At 37.9% G+C, this 19,911-nt stretch overlaps 1 protein-coding gene across 1 annotated transcript in view; it reads right to left on the bottom strand.

The window, feature by feature from the left end:
* The window catches only part of LOC309489648 (myosin heavy chain, fast skeletal muscle-like), a gene marked incomplete at its 5' end in the record, with an annotated part of 33,793 nt that extends 14,761 nt beyond the window's left edge, over nucleotides 1-19,032 (bottom strand). Inside the window, 3 exons of the mRNA XM_082158514.1 lie at nucleotides 17,559-17,773; nucleotides 18,756-18,795; nucleotides 18,934-19,032. Of these exons, the coding sequence (XP_082014640.1) occupies nucleotides 17,559-17,773; nucleotides 18,756-18,795; nucleotides 18,934-19,032 (354 nt within the window). The remainder of the gene's footprint in view (nucleotides 1-17,558; nucleotides 17,774-18,755; nucleotides 18,796-18,933) is intronic.
* Between the last annotated feature and the right edge of the window lie 879 nt (nucleotides 19,033-19,911).

The raw sequence follows: 19,911 nt of genomic DNA, 5'->3' as shown, positions 1-19,911 counted from the left end.
ACCATAGGCTTCTAAGACATTATAACTTGCTGGCCCAGAAAATGCATTAAAGACATTGTTAATATAGTCCAAGTGACTACAGTGGCTCAATCTTAAGTTTATAAAGCGACGAGAATACTTTTTGTGCGCAAAAACAAACAAAAATAACGACTTTATTCCACTATTTATTTCCTTCTCTCTGGGCCTCGAGTTTTTTCACGTAGTGTAATAGCACAGCGCTTCTGTGTTATATTAACTCTATTACTATATTAACGATGTCTTTAATGCATTTTCTGGGCCAGCAAGTTATAATGTCTTAGAAGCCTATGGAGGAGTGAGCCAGCTCTCAGATTGAATCAAAAATATCTTAAGTTGTGTTCCGAAGATGAATGAAGGTCTTATGGGGTTGGAACAACATGAGGGTGAGTAATTACTGACAGAATTTTCATTTTTGGGTGAACTAACCCTTTAACATGAATTTTAAGTTAACATGGAACAAATGACAAAGTATTTTTGCAATCACAACAGTAGTCATCACAACAGTAAAGAACGTCTAACCTCAAATGCCAAAAATATTGTTGTGTATGAATAAAATGACCTAAAGCATTTTTTTAAAATCATTGCTCATTTTAAGGTTTTAAAGACTCACTTGTATTTGCTTGTAGGGGGAAAGTTGCGAATGAGTACAAGGGGCCCAGAGCTTTACATAATATTGACAGTAACAAATATACAATCAGGATAATAACATGAACAGGCAGACAGACAGTGATTATATCACATACAAAAAAAAAAAAAAGTACCAAAAAAAAAAGTAAGTCTTGCGTGCAGATCTGGCACCAGCCAAGCGCTGATGAGGGGGCGTCTGAAATACTGAGAGGGGGCGATCACCAGATATGCAGTGTATATAAGGCCTACACAATCACGTTACCACGGCACGACAACACCACCAAAATCAAGGTATGCCTGCTTAACCCACATGCTCAGCTCATTGCGACCCGTTTAACGGAATATTACGATTAAAACAACCTGAACCGCTACAAAGACAATATAACGCTGACAACTGTGACTAATTATCAAACATTTTAAATCACGAGCAAAATATTTAATCATATCTTTAGCCTCAGTAGAGCTGCAATCTTCTCTTCAATGAGTGAAACCTCCTCAGCAGTAACTCTTTCCATTCGTCTCTGAATTTTCTACTTAGGTCATTTTCAAATGCCAGCTGGATCAAATGTGCTTCTTGTCTATGCAACATGCTGTGTCTGTGCTCAGAAAATATATTCTTCAGCGTTGAGAGAGTTCTCGCACATAGTCGAGGCCCCAAATGTTAGTGCGTGTTTGAAGGCAGTCAGCACCACTGGCATGGCTTGGAAAACGCTGGAGTTATTTGAAAGAAGTTTGAACAACATCACTTTCTCGTCCTGGCCTGTGCACTGTGTTTGCCAACACTGACGTGCAACGGTGAACCGAGACTCCACCATTTTGGTGTTTGTTAAATCCAGTAGTAGTGGCACTTTCCCCACATTCAAAAATTTCTCACTACCAGGGTCCAGTGCATCCAACGCTGCCATGTAGTTGCTATTACATTCGCTGAAACGCACAGACATTTCTCCAATGAAAATAATGCTAAATGCAAAGTCAACTAAAACTAAAAAACGCTAAAAAACTGCCGCTTGCACTCCTGTTCAATGTCCACTTCACGCTGACCAACCCTTTCATCCACAATGTAGTCTTGCAGAGTCTTACTGGGCTGTCGCTGCCATTTGGGAGGGGCAGGAACCGCATCATCTGCACCTATACTTTTAGCCCACAGTTTCGCAAACTCTGCATCTGATCATACACTTTCAATGCAAGAAGCGCTGCCAATGAGCCGAATTGCCGTCAATAGATCCGTTTGTTCAGCTTGCTGCATCCTATTCGGTGGATCCATCAGGCCCAAAACTTTGTACATCACACAGGCAAGAAATTTGAAAGTCGGTTCTGTGATGGCCTTGTGAAGTCCAACAGGTTAAATTTTTACGTCAGCACCTTTTCTTGTGGTTGTGATTTCATTCAGATAATCCACAAGCGTGTCGTGTGATTTCAGCACCACGAACACCGTCTCAAGGTGTCCAGTCCATCGTTGATCCAGCAGCCTTTTAAGCTTCTCTCCCTTTTACTGTGCAGCTACAGTTGGCTTTCTCAGAAATTTTTTAATTTTACAATTTTAGAATTCTTGAGTGTGTCCACGATTGTGTGTGGGTCCATGTACATGCTGAGTCAGATCAAAAGTTTTTAAAACAGTTTTGATTTCTTTTGCCATATTGGTTTCTGCATTATCTATGTGAATGTTAAAATCTTCAGCAATGGCAAAACAGTCAAACTCTGAGGTAATTGTTGATAACAGTTCTGTAAAATCCTCAGCAAAGGCTGGAGAGTATTTTGGAGGCCTGTAAATAATGATAAGTAAAATGCGTGGAGCACCTTTTAACACAATACCCAGATATTCGAAAGACGGGTAATTCCCAAATGATATTTGCTTACATTGATAGATATCTTTAAAAAGAGCAGCTAGACCCCCACCTCTCTTAACAGCTCTGCAGACACTCATAAAAGTAAAATTAGGAGGGGATGTTTCATTGAGGACTGTTGCACTGCAGCTGTCTTCTAGCCAGGTTTCCTTTAGAAGCATAAAATCCAGGTTGTTTGTGGTTATTAAGTTGTTGACTAGAAGTGATTTATTTTTAAGTGAGCGGATGTTTAAAAGTGCTAACTTAACAGTCTTACTTTTTGTGCCCACATCAATCTTAGTTTGACGTGTAATAGGCACAAGATTAGTTGGGTTTGCTGTACGGCTATTGAAGGCCTTAAACTTTCTATCTTGTAATAGAACAGCAATAGAGAAAGATACAGGCACACTGGGTTCCCGCTTGTTCTGTAAACATTTGAGAAAGTTACTGTTATCATAGCGGGGCCCCAACACATATCACTGAGAGCATAGTTAACGAAAACTATGACGGAAAATGTTCGTTGACGACCTGTTTTTCCCTGACTAAGACAAGACGATGAGAGACGACACCCATGTCATTAAACGATAATTGTGACTATATCAACACATGCAATATCGATGACGAAAAAAGACAAGACTGAAATGTGTTTAAAAAATAAAAACTTGACCAAAACTACTTGTTTTTGTCATATAAAGGAGACGACAACACATTGACTGTTTTTACGAGTTCCATGCTTACGGTTGCCAGATTTCAATCATTTAAACCCCCCAGTCAGAGCTTTTCTGTTAAAAGAACACGTTTTTTCGCACTCTCTCTACACTGCTGAAGAAGCACGGATGATCTGAAAACACAGTGCGTCTCATCGCCATGCCTCCAGGCTGCCTGCACAGTCCCTTCAGACGAAGAAATGGATGACATGTTCTCTAGGCACCCTTTTAAACTTCCTGGTCACACTAGTAGTGACGTCATGGCTGTCGCCGGCCAATACGATTGCAGTGATTATACTGAACTTTAGTCATCAGTCATGCTGAGGCGTTCCCCAAAGTGTCTCAGGACGCAGTGTCTCGTTCCCTGTTCTCAGGGAACAAGAGTTAACAGTCGTAACCCGAGACGTTTTTGAACGATGGTGCGCAGAGAGATGAATTCTTTCGTTCTTATGCTCTGTATCAGATGTTCTCTGCTTTCTGCAGGAACTATTAGATAAAGGTAGAGCCTTTTTAACAGTAAAAGTTCATCTCAGCTTGTCATTTGGGGCTGGATTCAGAAACAATAAGCTAGCACCCCTTAATACAGTATAACGATTTATGAGGGTGTGAGACGGTTACTTCCGGTCACTAAGTCTCTGATCCCATCCTGGGATTTATCTGTGGTTCTGGACGTGTTCTTCCAGCCCCCTATTGAACCATTAAAGAGTATTGATTTACAGTGTCTTTCTTTAAAGACAGCTTTACTGCTTGCACTCACTACATCAAAGCGGGTGAGTGAATTACACGCTTTGTCTGTACATTCTCACTGTATGCGGTTTTCAGTGGGTGGATCGAAAGTTACACTGAAAACTAATCCGGAGTTTGTTCCTAAAGTCAATGAGACATCAGAAGCACACCTTTTTCTACATCAGAAGAAGAGCGGTTAAACTATCTGTGCCCGCACTTACGTGCAGAGGATGAGTTTGTTACTAAAGAGCAGTTCGCTCTTCGTCTCTTGTGCTGACAATTATAATGGGGGACCCATTTCGTTTTACCACTCTCTCACTGAGTGGTAAACGCGATTGTAATTTGTTACAAAGACGCAAAAATTTAAAATATTTACCTCTTGGGCACTGTTCAGGGGTGTCTATTTAGGACATATGGAGCTGGGCATCACCGCAAACATTTGCAAGATATTATAGACTGGATGTGACTGAGCCATCTCTGGCTCATTCAGTGCTTGGTGTGGGAGCGTTGTGTGATACATCATAGCACTCCACACGTGTCATTCACTGATATTTTTGTATTTCAGAAAAATACCTTGTTGCTTGCTCATTATAGGGTATTATATTATAAATGCATGCATTATATTATAAATTAATTAAATTAAATTATATTAAATATAATAATTATAATATATATATATATATATATCCCTCTGATGGTCTTCGTTTAGGAGTCACGTTCGTGGCCTTCCCGGTCAGACACCTAAAAATGAAACTTCCTCCATCCCAGTAAAAACCAATGCAATTTATTTTTGTTCTATAATATTTATTATTTTTAATTTAGTATTTTGAGACAATTTGATTGAACTTATTAATATTTATGCAATATTTATAGTCCATTTTTTGCCATTGAAAATAATGATTTTTATTTTTTTATTATTATTATATATATATTTTTTATATGCAGTATTTTCGGTTAAAATAGAGACTAGGCTTTCAAAAAAAAAAAAAAAAAAAAAATTAATTAAACATAAAATTAAATAAATCATGTTATTGCATGGGTTTACCACTAGATGCCTGTATAGCTCTAAATGGAGATGCTTGTGAATTCTAGTTGTTTTTGGACCAAATTACTTACTTTTAAGATGTGGATTGAATGTATTTTTTTTTTTTGAAATTCTCAAATAATACTTTTTGCCAAGGTTTATAACATTTTATTAATTATTATTTTAATAATTTTTATAATTATTATATTAATATATATATATATATATATATATATATATATATATATATATATATATATATTAATTATAATTATTAATTATGTTATGTTTTTCACTCTTGATGTTTTAGAGTTTCACCCCTTCATTGCTGAGCACTTTTTTTCTGCATTGTGGCCGATTTGTAGACATTTTTTGTCTTTTTGTCAATTTCCCATTCATTTCCTATGGGTGTCATTTTTGACCGAACACCAAAATCGTGACTCATTTTTTTTACGACCACTTAGCATGCTCGGATCATGAACTCAATTTTTTTGTGTGTTCACATACCTAATGCCAGAAAAGTCGCCAAGTTTCGTAACATTCCAATGAAGCTGTGATTTTTAAAAATTCAAAACAGATTTTTTGTAATCTGAATTTATTGGTGTGTATGTGTATAAAAGTGTGTTTCTATGTGTGTGTGTGTGGGTGGGTTCAAATTTTTTTGCACTCGTGATGTTGTAGAGTGTCACCCCTTTACTGCGGTGTACTTTTTTTTAGAATTGTGGCTGATTTGTAGATTGTACAGACAAAAATTCAGAGAATTTTTGTGTTTTTGTAAATTTCCCATTCATTTCCTATGGGTCGGTCATTTTTGACCGAAGACCACGAGTGTGACTATTTTTTTTACGACCACTTAGCATGCTCGGATCATGACCTAAAATTTTTTTTGTATTCACATATCTAATTCCATAAAAGTCACCAAGTATCATAACCTTCCGATGAAGCTGTGATTTTTAAAAATTCAAAACAGAAAATTATTCGGTCAGAAATGACCGAGGACCATCAGAGGGATATATATATATTTAAAATATGTATTATAATATAATATAATTTAATGAAAATGATAAATGTGATAGGTTACAGATAGCTTTTTCCAGGTATTATATTTACTTTTTAGATCTCTGGATCATCTGTAGAGGCTTAATTGTGCTAACTGGAAGGCTAGTTCACAGAATATTGCATTAGTCAATAACATCAGTCCAGGGTGGAAACTTTATAGCAGAAATGTTTGAGCGAATGCATTCAGTAAACATGAAACCTTTTGAACTTTTATGGAACCTTTAAAAGTTCAAATTTGGATTCAAGACACTCTTGATACTCAGCACACTTGTGATGTGAATAATAAGGTTTAATGTAATCATATAGATCCGATGTTAGTGTTGTACTAGTGTATCTTGTTGGAAAATCACACAAAGGCTAATTATTTGCTGAAATAAACAGTTTTATTAAGAAAGGTACTTTTACATTAAACATTCATATTATATGACTTAAATGCTCCTTTCAAGTGTTAAAGATTCATTCTTCTTTGGCCTGGGAAAGAAGGAAAAGTTAAACATTAGTCTTATTAACAAAAATGTTCTTCACTTTACATAATGAAGAGAATACAGATGTGCAAATGCCATACAGGATATGTACATCAGCAAAATGCAATTATTATAGTTCCACTACTACTTTTAAGAGGTAGTTCATATATTTGGATAAACAAGTTGAATAAATAATGCAAAAAACTCATCTACTTAGTCTAACCTTTCCAGAATCCCGGCTCTTTACTTTGAGCTTGTTGACCTGAGACTCAGAAATGTCAGCACGCTCCTCAGCCTCCTCAAGCTCATGCTGCACCTTCCTCAACTTGGACAGATGAACATTGCCTTGCTCCTCCTAAAGTTTTTTTTTTTTTAATATGGTTCATGTATCACGTTTCATCAAATTAGCATTCCAATATAAATAATTACAGTGTCAAAATGTTCTATTAGATTTTACATACCGCCTCTTCAGACTGCCTCTTGTAGACTTTGACCTTCAGCTGCAGTTTGTCAACCAAATCCTGGAGTCTGGTGATGTTCTTCTTGTCCTCGTCAGTCTTCAAAAAATACACATTTACAAAATTAAGCATTGATCCTTTATTAAAATAGGCATTGTCAGTGCATACACTATTATACAGACTCTTTTGTCTAAACAAACTTGTGAGGAATATGGTCATACCTGATAAGTGAGCTCTTTCACTCTCCTCTCATATTTGCGGACACCTTTAACAGCATCAGCTCCACGTCTCTGCTCAGCTTCAACTTCAGCCTCAAGCTCACGGACCTAAAGAACATATTGTTATTCAAACAAATCATAATATAACATACTTCACCTTGCCCATATCATAACTATAAAGAGGCTTACTCTGGACTCCAACTTCTGGAGTTGTTTCTTTCCTCCTTTCATGGCCAGATTCTCAGCCTCATCCAGACGGTGCTGCAGGTCCTTCACTGTGACCTCCAGATTCTTCTTCATCCTCTCAAGGTGAGAACTGGTGTCCTGCTCCTTCTTCAGCTCTTCTGCCATCATTGCAGCCTTTTGCATTAATACAGAAAGTCATTAGATCCACATTTTTAAAGTAAAATGTATGTAAGCGTCTTATGAAACATTTGGCAGCTACTGTTTCTCACATCAGTAATGGCCTTCTTGGCCTTCTCCTCTGCATTTCTGGCTTCCTGTACAGTGTCATCAACTTCACTCTGGACATGAACAAGGTCAGCCTCAAGCTTCTTCTTGGTGTTCAGGAGACTTGTGTTCTACAAAATGGAAAGCAACAGTTTGAACATTTTGAATGATGCTCTCAATTCCCTTAATTTCAGGGAAACAATATGCCTTTACCTGAGAGTGCAGCAGCCCAACACGCTCACTGATATCCACCAGCTCTTGTTCAGCCACTTTGCGGCCTCTCTCTGTCTGCTCCAGAGCAGCTCTCAGCTCCTCAATCTCAGACTGCATCAGAGTGTTTCTGCGCTCCACCATGGCCACCTGCTCCTTCATGTCTTCCTGTCCTCTCTGGGCATCATCAAGGTGCAGTTGGGCATCCTGAACATAACAATAGCTTTAGAATGAGCTTTCAATGTGATTTCTGCTAGGCTGTACTTACCATATGTTAGATTATTTAAAAAAAATATATGAATGCATCCTAAAGTCAAAAAGAAGAATTCCTATGCATACCTTGAGTTGTCCCTGAACGTTCCTGAGCTGTTTCTGGGCCTCAGCAGCCTGGCGATTGGAGTGGCTCAGCTGAATCTCCATCTCATTAAGGTCTCCCTCCATCTTCTTCTTGATTCTCAGGGCATCATTCCTGCTCCTGACTTCAGAGTCCAGAGTGCCCTGCATGGATTCAATGACTCTCTGGCTGTTCCTCTTGATCTGCTCCATCTCCTCATCCTTCTCTGCAATCTTCCTGTCAATCTCTCCCTTGATCTGGTTTAGCTCAAGCTGGACACGAAGAATCTTGGACTCCTCATGCTCCAGTGTACCCTATGAAAAATAAAACAACATTTAAATATGATAATGAAAATACACACAGTGTGTTGATGAATACAACAACACAGTATGATGGTTCTAGCAAGAATTCCATATTGATCTCCAGATACTCACTTCAGCCTCTTCCAGGGCCGTCTGAATCTCTGACTTCTCAGTCTCCACTGTCTTCTTGGCCTTTTCCAGCTCATGGATGCTCTTACCAGTCTCACCTAACTGCTCTGTCAGATCTGAAATTTCCTCTATAGAGAGAAAAACATATAATATGTATCATAATGCACATGCATTAATCATATGTGCTTACTTTTTAATGTTCACTGAGAATTAGAACATTTAAAGGGATACTTCACCCAAAAATGAAAATGTTATCATTAATTAATTACTCACCCTCGTGTCATTACAAACCCGTAAGACTTTCGTTCATCTTTGGAACGCAAATGAAGATCTTTTTGATGAAATTTGAAAGTTTTCTGTCCCTCCATAGACAGCTACATAATTGATTCTTTGACACTTCAAAAAGGTTATAAAGAGATCATAAAACTAATCCATATGAATTGAGCTCTCAGATTTCATCAAAAATATCTTAATTTGTGTTCCGAAGATGAACAAAAGTCTCACGAGTTTGGAACGACATGAGGGTCAGTAATTAGTAAAATAATTTTCATTTTGGGTGAACAATCCCTTTAAGTTTTTTTTCTAATTTAACGGTTTCATTCTTACGCTGCAGGTTCTTGTTTTCTCTCTTGAGGGTCTCCAGATGATCCAGGCTCTCCTCATAGGAGTTCTTCATCTTGAACAGTTCAGTGCTGAGTGAACGAGCCTCTTTCTGGGCACCTTCCAGCTCGGCCTGACCTTCCTCATATTTCTGCTTCCATTCTGCCAGGACCTTTGGTGGAGATATTTTAGGATAGAGTTTGTTTAAAAAATGTTGAACAAAGCCCATTCCAGCAATACTTTAAAAAGAGAATATAATATGACTAAAACTGTTTACCTTGTCGAAGTTCTTCTGCTTCTTGTCAAGGTTGGCAGCCAAACCATTGGCTCTCTCCACATCGATCATGAGGTCCTCCACCTCACCCTGGAGTCTCTGTTTGGTCTTCTCCAGAGATGCACATTTGGAGTTTACGGCCTCAACTTGTTCCTCTGCCTCTTGCAGACGCTGAGCCAGCTTCTTCCTGTTAAGTAATACACATTATTTTTAATTCTAATCTATAAAATAGCTGTGAGAGTTAGGAATATTATACAGTAATATACATACTTGGACTCTTCAAGCTCCTCAGTGCGCTGGATGGCATCAGTTTCATATTTGGTTCTCCACTGAGCAACCTCACTGTTGGCCTTTGACATTCCCCGCTGCAGCTCAGCCTTTGCCTCCTGCTCTTCCTCAAACTGCTCACGGAGCAGGTCGCAGTCATGACGGGCTGATTGCACAGCATGGGCCAGTGCGTTCTTAGCCTAAGGGACAAAGTCGCATAATATTATTGTATTATTGTCTCTACAGTAAAGTAATTGACAAGTATGTGCATGAATTGATTATGCTGTATTACCTTAACCTCCTCTTCAATATGCCTCTTAAGCTCCTCAATTTGCTGAGTGGAAGCTTGTTTGCCTCTGGTGAGCTGAGAAACCAGAGCCTCCTTCTCCTCCAGCTGACGGCCAAACTCACCTGTATAGATTTAAATTCACTGTGTCAGACTTTTCTATGTCTCTATCAGTTTATTTAAAAACAAATGGATGTAAGATTGTATCAGTGTTACAGTCAGAAATTTACAGCTGAACAATCTTAATACACTATTATTTTTTATTAAGTATTGTTGATAATTATTGTTAATTATTGACATTAATTACTTTTGATATAATATGAATTTGTTCATGAGTTACCATTTTCAGTTTGAAATCTTGCACTTTGAGTACTGAGATCATTTAACTGACGAACGTTCTCGTCATTCTTGGACTTAATTTCACTAAGTTGGTCCTCAAGTGTGCGGCACATCTTCTCAAGATTGCCCTGCAAATACAAAAGTCATTAGATATTTGAAAGAACTTCAAGACTTGTTGTATGTGACCCGTGCTGGCAAAATGAGTCACAATGAGCACATTTTCAAAAATGAGTTATAGTTATTTACTTTTATTCTTCTCAAAAAACCTGATGATGTATGATGATGTATGATGATGTATTATTTGTTGGAATCAGACAAAAAAGGACTGCGCTACACCTATTTGAAGTCAATGGAGTCAGCAAAGTATATTTTGAGAAAAATCTAGTTAAAGTTTTCTGAAGGATCCAAAACAAAATCACCCAGCAACCATACCTTAAAATCCATGGTAATACCACCAAATTTGGCACACACCAAATCAAAACCAAATATCTATAGGAAAAATATATATACATTTTTGTTCCATACCACAATTGTTTGATTAACATTGAGACAGCAGCCTGTATATTGAGACCTCCTGTAGTGCACGTATGACATATCTAATATAATGTTACATAGCAGATGTTTTTCCCCAACAGTTAACCAAACGTTCACTTAAGGCATAACAGATATGTGAATATTCGCCAAGACAGATATTTTGAAATACTGCAATTCTGTGGACATGTGTATATTGGGATTGCGTGCTGTCTGAGAGGGGCGTCTTTGTGCTTTGTGTTGATCTGTCAGTCAGTGCTGATCTGTCAGTCAGTGCAAGTAAGATCATTTTGTTTACATCAGCATGAGTTTAAAAATCATATTTCATTGGTTCAGACTTAAGCCATCGAGAATTCGCTATGAATATTAAAACTTGTGCTGAGGGGAAGCACCAGTCGTTGAGAAGTGAGTAAAGAAAAATGGCAATTTTTCATGGATTATTAGAACAAAGGAAAGATTTAGGAAGGTACACCTCTCAGAAAACGTAAACATAAAGATAATTTTAGATGTTTAATTAGCATTGGGATCGCTAGAAGAGGGCTTAATGAACCAATTTTTGTGAATGAAAATGAAATTCGACCAAAATTTAAATTTGCCTGTAGCTCGTAATTAGCACATGTGTATTCCGACACATTTTGCCAGCATGGGTCACATATATTCTTTAGAATATTTCCCAACCTTTGCTTTGGCAACAGCTTCCATGTTGCTGGAAAGATCATCAATCTCCATTTTGAATTCGCTCTTCTCTTTCTCAAGCTTTTGCTTGACACGCTGCAGGTTGTCGATTTGCTCTCCCAGCTCGGCCACACTGTCTGCCTGCTTCTTGCGGAGGGCACCAGCAGTAGCTTCATGCTGGAGGGTGGACTCTTCAAGATCACGACGCAGCTTCTGGAATTCAGCTTCACGCTTCTTATTCATCTCGATCTGAGCAGAAGTGGCTCCTCCAGCCTCCTCAAGCCTCTCACTGATCTCCTCAAGTTCCCTGGAGAGATCAGCTCTCTGCTTCTCAACCTTGGCACGAGCAGCGCGCTCAGCCTCGATCTCTTCCTCCAGTTCCTCAATGCGGGCCTATGGTGGCAAGTAGTTAATTTGATTTTTGGTGATCTGTATTTGATCATAATGATGTAATGTTTGAAAAAAATCTCAAAATACCTGAAGCTCCTTGATTTTCTTCTGGAGTTGAGCACCTAGAGATTGTTCATCTTCAATCTTGCTGAGCAGCTGACCCGTTTCAAAGTCTTTCCTGTTCAACAATAAGTACTTGTAAAAAAACAAACAAAAAACATAACACAACAATAAAAATGTTCAATGTTTTCAAAGATTTCCTGCTTTAATTACTTTTTTATTTTCTCATCAGATTGCTGCTTGTCATTCTCCAGGTCCATGACGGACTCTTGGGATAATTTCAGGTCTCCTTCAAGCTTTCTCTTGGTTCTCTCCAGGTCCATGCGGAGCTTCTTCTCTTGTTCAAGGGAACCCTCAAGCTACCGGACAATGATATATAAAATATGTTCACAGCAGAAAACAGTTGATTTGATGAATTAATATAATTAATTTACATAATCAACTCACATCATCAACTTGCTGCTCAAGCTTTGTCTTGGATTTGGTCAGGGTGTTGACTTTGTCCTCCTCGGCCTGAAGATCATCCAGTGTCTGCTGATGTGACTCTTGGAGGGCTTTCTTCTCCTTCGTAAGCTTGGCAACGCTCTCATCCTGAGCTGCCATTTCCTCAGTCAAGTTCTTGACCTGTAGGATTTTTTGTTCCAAGTAAACTTAAATATTAAAATTCATATTCTATATCAAAATATAAAATAGAGATGAAATCTAATCTTAAACCAACTCAATCTCTAACCTTATTCTCAGTGGCATGTTTCTCCTTCTCCACTTTAGCCAAGGTGAGCTCCAGGTCATCAATGTCTTTCTTCAGCTCAGAGCACTCATCCTCCAGTTTCCTCTTCTTGGCTGTCAGTTCAGCATTGATTTCTTCCTCATCCTCCAGTCTCTCAGTTGTCTCCTTGAGTTTAGCTTCAAGTTGGATTTTGCTTTTAATCAGACCCTCACACCTCTCCTCAGCATCTGAGAGACCCTCAGATTCCTGTTAGTAAAATAGATTGCTATTTCATTGGAAAAAACCTTGCTCATTTTTAATGTAGCCAAAATTCAGTTAATTATAAAATATACTCACAGATGCTACTTGCAGCTGCAGATCATTTTTCTCTTGCAACAGTGATACCATCTTCTCTTCAAGCTCCTTCTTTTTGGCTTCAGCCTTAACCAAAGCCTCTTTGCATTTTGTATAGTCCTCTTTCATGTTTGCCAGCTCCTTCTCAGTCTCTGCACTCTGAAGCAGAGGCTTAATCTTGTAATAAACCTTCATCCATGGCCAGTGTTTGACATTCATGAATGAACGGATGTTGTATTGGATGGTGTAAATTGACTCCCTGTGAATAATTCATCATTAAATGGCATAATAATTATTAAGTTTGCAGTTATCATTGATGTCATATTTACTCATGACAATAATCACCTCCTCTCCGTCATTTTCACATACTCCCTCCTCATCACGTAGCCACGACAGAGAGCCTGAGTCATTGTGACCAGAGCAGCCAGTTTCTCATCACGCATCTCCTCAAGAACACCCAGAAGACCAGCTTTGAAGAACACCTGAATTTATGTAAAACAGTCAATCAAAAGATATTGATTTAACCTGTATAAGCTATATGACCATGATCACTGAATCTTTGAAATTTGTAAAGCTAAATAATGAACCTTTGTATGTCCAAATCTGTAGTCGTCATGATTAATGTCGATGGATCCCAGGAGTTTCTCACTGGCCTTCTTGTTATCCATAAACTGTCCCTCTGGGATAACAGCGGCATTCAGCACCTTGTATCTGTGGAAAATGTATCAAAATACTTCATATCTTTTAATTAGGAGCCTCCTAGGAAATGTTGTTTTCATGTGGTCCCATTTACCTCTGCTTAAAGTCACCATATTGGATTCTGCTGGGGAAGCCCTTTGTGCAGATTCTGATACCCTCCAGAACACCGTTACACCTCAGCTGGTGGATAACCAGGAAGTTCTGCATGAGACCTAAAACAAACAGTTTACACCATGAACTTGGTAAATTAACTTCATCATATATATTGAGAACCAAAATATCTGTACGTAAATTTTTTTTTTTTTTTTACTTTACCTGGAGTCTTGGACTCATTGGGAATCAGGCAACGCACAAAGTGAGGGTGAGTGGCCCTCAAGTTGGTCATGAGTTTGCCCAAGTTTTCCTGTGGAGAATAGAAAAAGTTTGGCATGCTTTGGATTTCTTTATTTTTTTTTTTTCTAAAATAATGCAATATTGCTGTGATGTCATCTCTACACATACCCTGAACTGGGAGGACACAGTCTGCATGGAACCACCCTTCTTCTTGCCTCCCTTTTTAGTATTATCTATTGAGATAAAAATACAAAGGAACATGTATAAATGCAAAAACAAGAAAGTTAGTTCAAAACTGAATCAAAGTTTTGTTAAATAGATTTTTTCTTTACCCTCAACAACAGGTGGGTAGAGAGTAGCCAGCAGTTTGACAGAAGACTTCTGGTACAGCAGCAGAACAGAATCATTCAGTGGATCCTTGTTCTTGTCCAGCCAGCCAGTGACATTGTAGTCCACAGTTCCAGCGTAGTGAACCAGGGAGAAGTGGGCTTCAGCCTTGCCTTTGGCAGGCTTTGGTTTCTCGAAAGCTTTGTTCTTGCCAAGATGCTGATCATATAGCTTGTTCTTGAAGGAAGTGTCTGAAGCCTTGGGGAACATGCACTCCTCTTCAAGGATGGAGAAGATACCCATGGGCTGTTTATAAAAGAATGTTGTTTATTGTCAAAAATTTGAGATTTCGAGAATAGGATCAATGGAAATTTATAAATTCATAAACCATTAATAACCTTCTCAATGAGCTCAATGCAAGAAGCCAAGTCCATGCCGAAGTCAATGAAATCCCAAACAATGCCCTCCTTCTTGTACTCCTCTTGCTCCAGCACAAACATGGTGTGGTTGAAAAACTGTTGCAGTTTCTCATTGGTGAAGTTGATACACAGCTGCTCCATGCTGTTGTACTGGAGGACAAAAAATGACAGAAACATTTACTACCTTCTGAATATCATTCATTTTGACATAAAAAGAGAGAAAAGAATCATTCTTACATCAAAGATCTCAAAGCCAGCAATATCCAGCACGCCAATGTAGAAATTTCTTTGTTGTTTTGTGTCCAACATCTGGTTGATACGAATGACCATCCACAAGAACATCCTTTCATAGACAGATTTGGCCAAGGCGCTAACAGAGTTGTACACCTGTAAGTAGAATAGAGTGGATATTTCATTCTGCTTCTGCAGTAATTAGCCAGAATTTTAGGTTAAACACATGGCATGCTGGAAATGTTACTATACCTGTGCCACGGTCTGGCCTTTGGTCACATACTCATTTCCGACCTTGACTCTGGGGTAGCACAAACCCTTCAGCATATCAGCAGAGTTCAAACCCAGAAGATAGGCGATTTTGTCAGCCTCTGTTAAATACATTTTAAAATAAATTATCTTTGCTCTATAGAGTCTTTTGTGTAAAATTATAATAAATCAGGCACTAGGTACTCTCCCTTTTATTTTTAGATTTATTGATATGCACGCAACTTCTAGTTTATATTTACACTAAACATTTTATACACAGTTTCTGTTATCAGCAAAGTCAGTGCAATGGTTACTATTTTAAAGCCCAGGATAACACAAGTCTCACCCTCTGTGCCATCAGGCTCAGCCTGCTCCTCACGCTGCTTCTGCTTGAACTTCATGTTACCATGATGAAGCACTGCTCCAGTGAACTTGTAGATGCCCATTTTCTCCTCACTTGTGAAACCAAGAATGTCAATAGCGTCCTGTAAATTACAGAGAATAATAAAATATATGATTTGCCATATTTAAATAGAATATCTCAATATTTAAATAGCAATGACTCACATCAGTAGCATCCAGCTCAACTTTATCATCAATGCTGGCCACTGTGATCTGACCCTGACTGCACATGGGGAAGTCATAGGGGTTGGTGGTGAGGAGTGACATTTCTGTAAAATGCACAGCATTAATGAAAGAGCATATTACAATATTATCTGAAACATTGAATGAATGAAATATGTGCACCTACCAACAATCTCAGGCTTATGGTTGGTCATCATCTGGAAGAAGATGTGGTAGCCTCTCTCATCTGGAAGCTGGAATGACACTCTAGACTTCTCCAGCAGATCTGTTGAGAGAATGTACTTGAGTCACAATCATCTGAAGAGTGACAGACAAAGACAACTGTTCAGGATGGATCAATGAAATCATGTCCACCTACATGTCTCAATGTCAGCACTAGCCAGTTTTCCAGTGGTGCCGAAATGAATTCTGATGAATTTACCCTGTTTAAATCATAATAGCATAATACCTAAATAATAATAATTATAATCTCTTTATAGAAAACTCTGTACAGTAAAATTTAACACAACTGACCATCTGTACTGTAAATAAACAGTGGTTAACTTACAAAACGAGAGGAGTTGTCATTTCTCACAGTCTTGGCATTACCATAAGACTCAAGCAGAGGGTTGGCAGCAATGATCTGGTCCTCAAGAGAGCCCTGTGATGTTTGAAGGGTTTTCATTTATTTTCAATTGTTTTTCTATTTCATGACTAAACACAATTTATAGGCATTTCACAAATTCACATATCGTATAGTTTGTGGGAGGAGTGTAAATCATCATCTTTTAAAATAATATATATGACATAGTTTTGTATCTCGTACCTTTATTTTACTGGCCTCTTTCTTGACACCTGACACTGCAACTGTGGCAAAGTACTGGATGACACGTTTGGTGTTCACAGTCTTTCCAGCACCAGATTCTCCACTGGTTTATAAGAGATTAGAAGACAGAAGATTGAAAGACATGTAGACTTTTCAATGTATATTCAATCTTTGTTCAGTCTTAAATTCTATTTTGTAAATATCTCCATACATTTTCCATCTATGTTATACTTTTCATTTTTGTCATGGTCTGAAATTAAATTAAAATACTTACGTAATCAGGACAGACTGGTTTTCTCTATCTGTTGATTGAAATTTGTAAAATATCCGGTAAATATTTATTATATTAACAGCAACATCTAATTCATCTTAATGAATTCTATAGCATTCAATTCCATAATGTCTTACCACACTGCATGAACTGATATGCGTTGTCAGAGACAGAGAAGATGTGGGGTGGGGCCTCCATACGCTTTTTGCCTCTGTAGGCAGACACCACTTCTGCATCATACACTGGGAGCCACTTATAGGGGTTCACAGTTGCACAGAAGAGTCCAGAGTAGGTCTGAAATGAGCAGAGACGTGGTCAGATTGCAACAACACAGAAAAAATGAACATAAATGCTTTATATGTCATTTCAGAACTTACGTAGATCATCCATGCAGCATAACGCTCTTTGAGGTTATACAGCACAGAGGCTTCATTGAGATGGGTCATCATGGCCATGTCCTCAATCTTGTCATACTTGGGAGGATTCATTGGGTAGACATCTTCTTCCTTAGCAACTCTCTCCTATAAATTTGATATATTAGATATAAAAGAAAACAATGTAATAAGTAATTTAATGAGTATTTACATGAAATGGAAATTCAAATTTACCTCCTTAGTGTCAAGCAAAACAACTGTGACTTTGCCACCGTCTTTGCTCTTGATTGTTCCCTTGAGGTACAACTCTTTGACATCAGCCACATAGCAGGCAGCCTTGGCATCAAACGGTTTGGCCTGAGCCTCCATTCTCTCCCTCTCAGGCTTACGAAGGTATATGGCAGCTTTGCCATAAGCGGCCATCTCCGCGTCTGTACTCATGGTGGCGGCTTACTAAAGATAGAATTATCCATTACAAATTTCATAAATATTCAACAAAGGCAAGACACATAAAATATAAAACACATGAATTGTGTTAGGAAAGAGGCATATTCCTAAGTGTAGGCTTACACATAAATACAGACACATAAAACAATACTAGATAAACATTTAGATAGAAAGCAAGAACCAGGTAAGGGGCCCATTAATGGCAAAAATGTCGATTGAATATGTCTTTCTGGTGATGAAATTGAAATGCTGGTGGCAGGGGATGGCACATACAGTACAATATGAATTGTGGCATATATGAAGTTTCAGGACAATACAGAGATTTTCACTGCCGACTATGAGTCTCACTTGTGGTCTCTCTGCCTGAGTGCATCCTCCTGCTACGAGTATGTATGAAACAGACAAATATTTCCTGACAAATATTAAGAAATTTCTGACAGATTTGGTTTCATTATATTAACTTTTCTAATGATTTATATTTATGCAAATCTCATGATGGATTATGATAGCAGCACTGCATCCCAAGTTGAATTTAATCAGACCATCAGTTCTGTAGTTTGAACCAATTTCATGTTTTGCTCTATTATAACATCATCAATTGACACTTTCCTGCTTCTTTTTCTGTTTCCTCAGACTGAGTCTGCACAGAAATGTGTCAAATGTCCTCTGCATTTAGGTCAAATTTATATAACTTTCCCACAAGAGGTTCTATGGGCTCTCATAGCCTCAAAAGTGGAAGAAGAAAAACAGAATACAATACAACAAAATAAAAGCGAATACAATAGGTGGTATATTTGGCACAAAAATAAAGGGTCAGTGGGACCCCTTCCTTAAATTCATCTTACTAATACATTTTAAACACATTTCTTTGTAAATAAATTACAGGTTTTTAAAAACAGCATGCTTCACCAGTTTTCATCTATAATACAGACTATAACAGCTGTTTTCCTCTACCCAAATCTACACACTGAATCATAAACTCACTTGCCTTTTGTCCTTGAGACCAGATGAAATGTTCACCACCCTTGGATAAAAAAAAATAAATAAAAAAAAACAATTTATTAAAATGTAATAATATAAATAAAAACACAATTGCTTTGAGTACAGACGCATAAGTGATGATGTTAAATTCCTTTCAGTCACAGTCAGCACAGGCTCTTACCACTTGATGGAACTTCTGAGGTCTTCTCTGCATCTCTTCTGGTCTACCCTCTTGGCTTTTATAGAAGTTGATCATGCACACTAAGCAAAATCTATACATGGGCAGCCTCGTATATTTTGATATATGATGCGCTTTCTTGAAACCTTTATTGCTTCAAAATATATAGGTCACAGCTTCCATCTCAAAGTGCATGTGTATTATAATTATTTATTTTTAGACTATTAATATCTTACTTTGACATATGACACACACTGGAGTAAATAAATCCTTTTTTGGGATGAGGGGTACATTCAGCCACCCCTCCCCATCCCCCTTTTTTGAATCAGAAAACATTTCACCTTTTCACCCATGGAAGTTCTTGTAGAAGGCTAATATGGCAGCAATTGGGCTAAACAATAAAATATGTTACAGATCTGACAAGATATATTGTTCAAGAATATAGAAAAACACTGTAAAATATGTCTTATACAGTGAAAACACACAACAAGTGTCAGTTTTTCTTTGTAGAAGAAAGCCAGTAACGATAAAAAATGCACATTCCCATCCTTCAAAAATCCCTTTGTTATAATTTCTGCAAATTTTCAAAGATTGTAGACATTTCTTCGTCTTTAACAGCTACAGTCTAAGCCTCAGCCACATGGAGACTAAAATGATTCAAAACCACATGTTCACCCTTGAGTGATCAAAGCCAGCAAACAATGCTAATTACCATGCTGTAAACAGAATATCCCTCATATCTCTCGTTGTACGTCACTAGATGTTCAGTTTTTGTAAAGTTTTTGTAAATGCAGTTGTCACTACCTTAAATTACTAAACTGTGTGTGTACAGAACAGGATTAAGCACTAAAAGGTGAACTGACAGCTGAATTTAGCTGCAGAATGTACGTGGCCTTAAAGCTTCCTTCTAGAGGTATAAAGCTACATCCACCAAACTCGGCTCAAACCTTCAGACTGTTCTGACTTGGGTTGCTATATCTT

The sequence above is a fragment of the Leuciscus leuciscus genome, assembly GCF_965113295.1.
Source record: "Leuciscus leuciscus genome assembly, chromosome: 24".
In the NCBI taxonomy this organism is placed as follows: Eukaryota; Metazoa; Chordata; class Actinopteri; order Cypriniformes; family Leuciscidae; genus Leuciscus; species Leuciscus leuciscus.
This window is presented reverse-complemented; position numbering and strand designations above follow the sequence as displayed.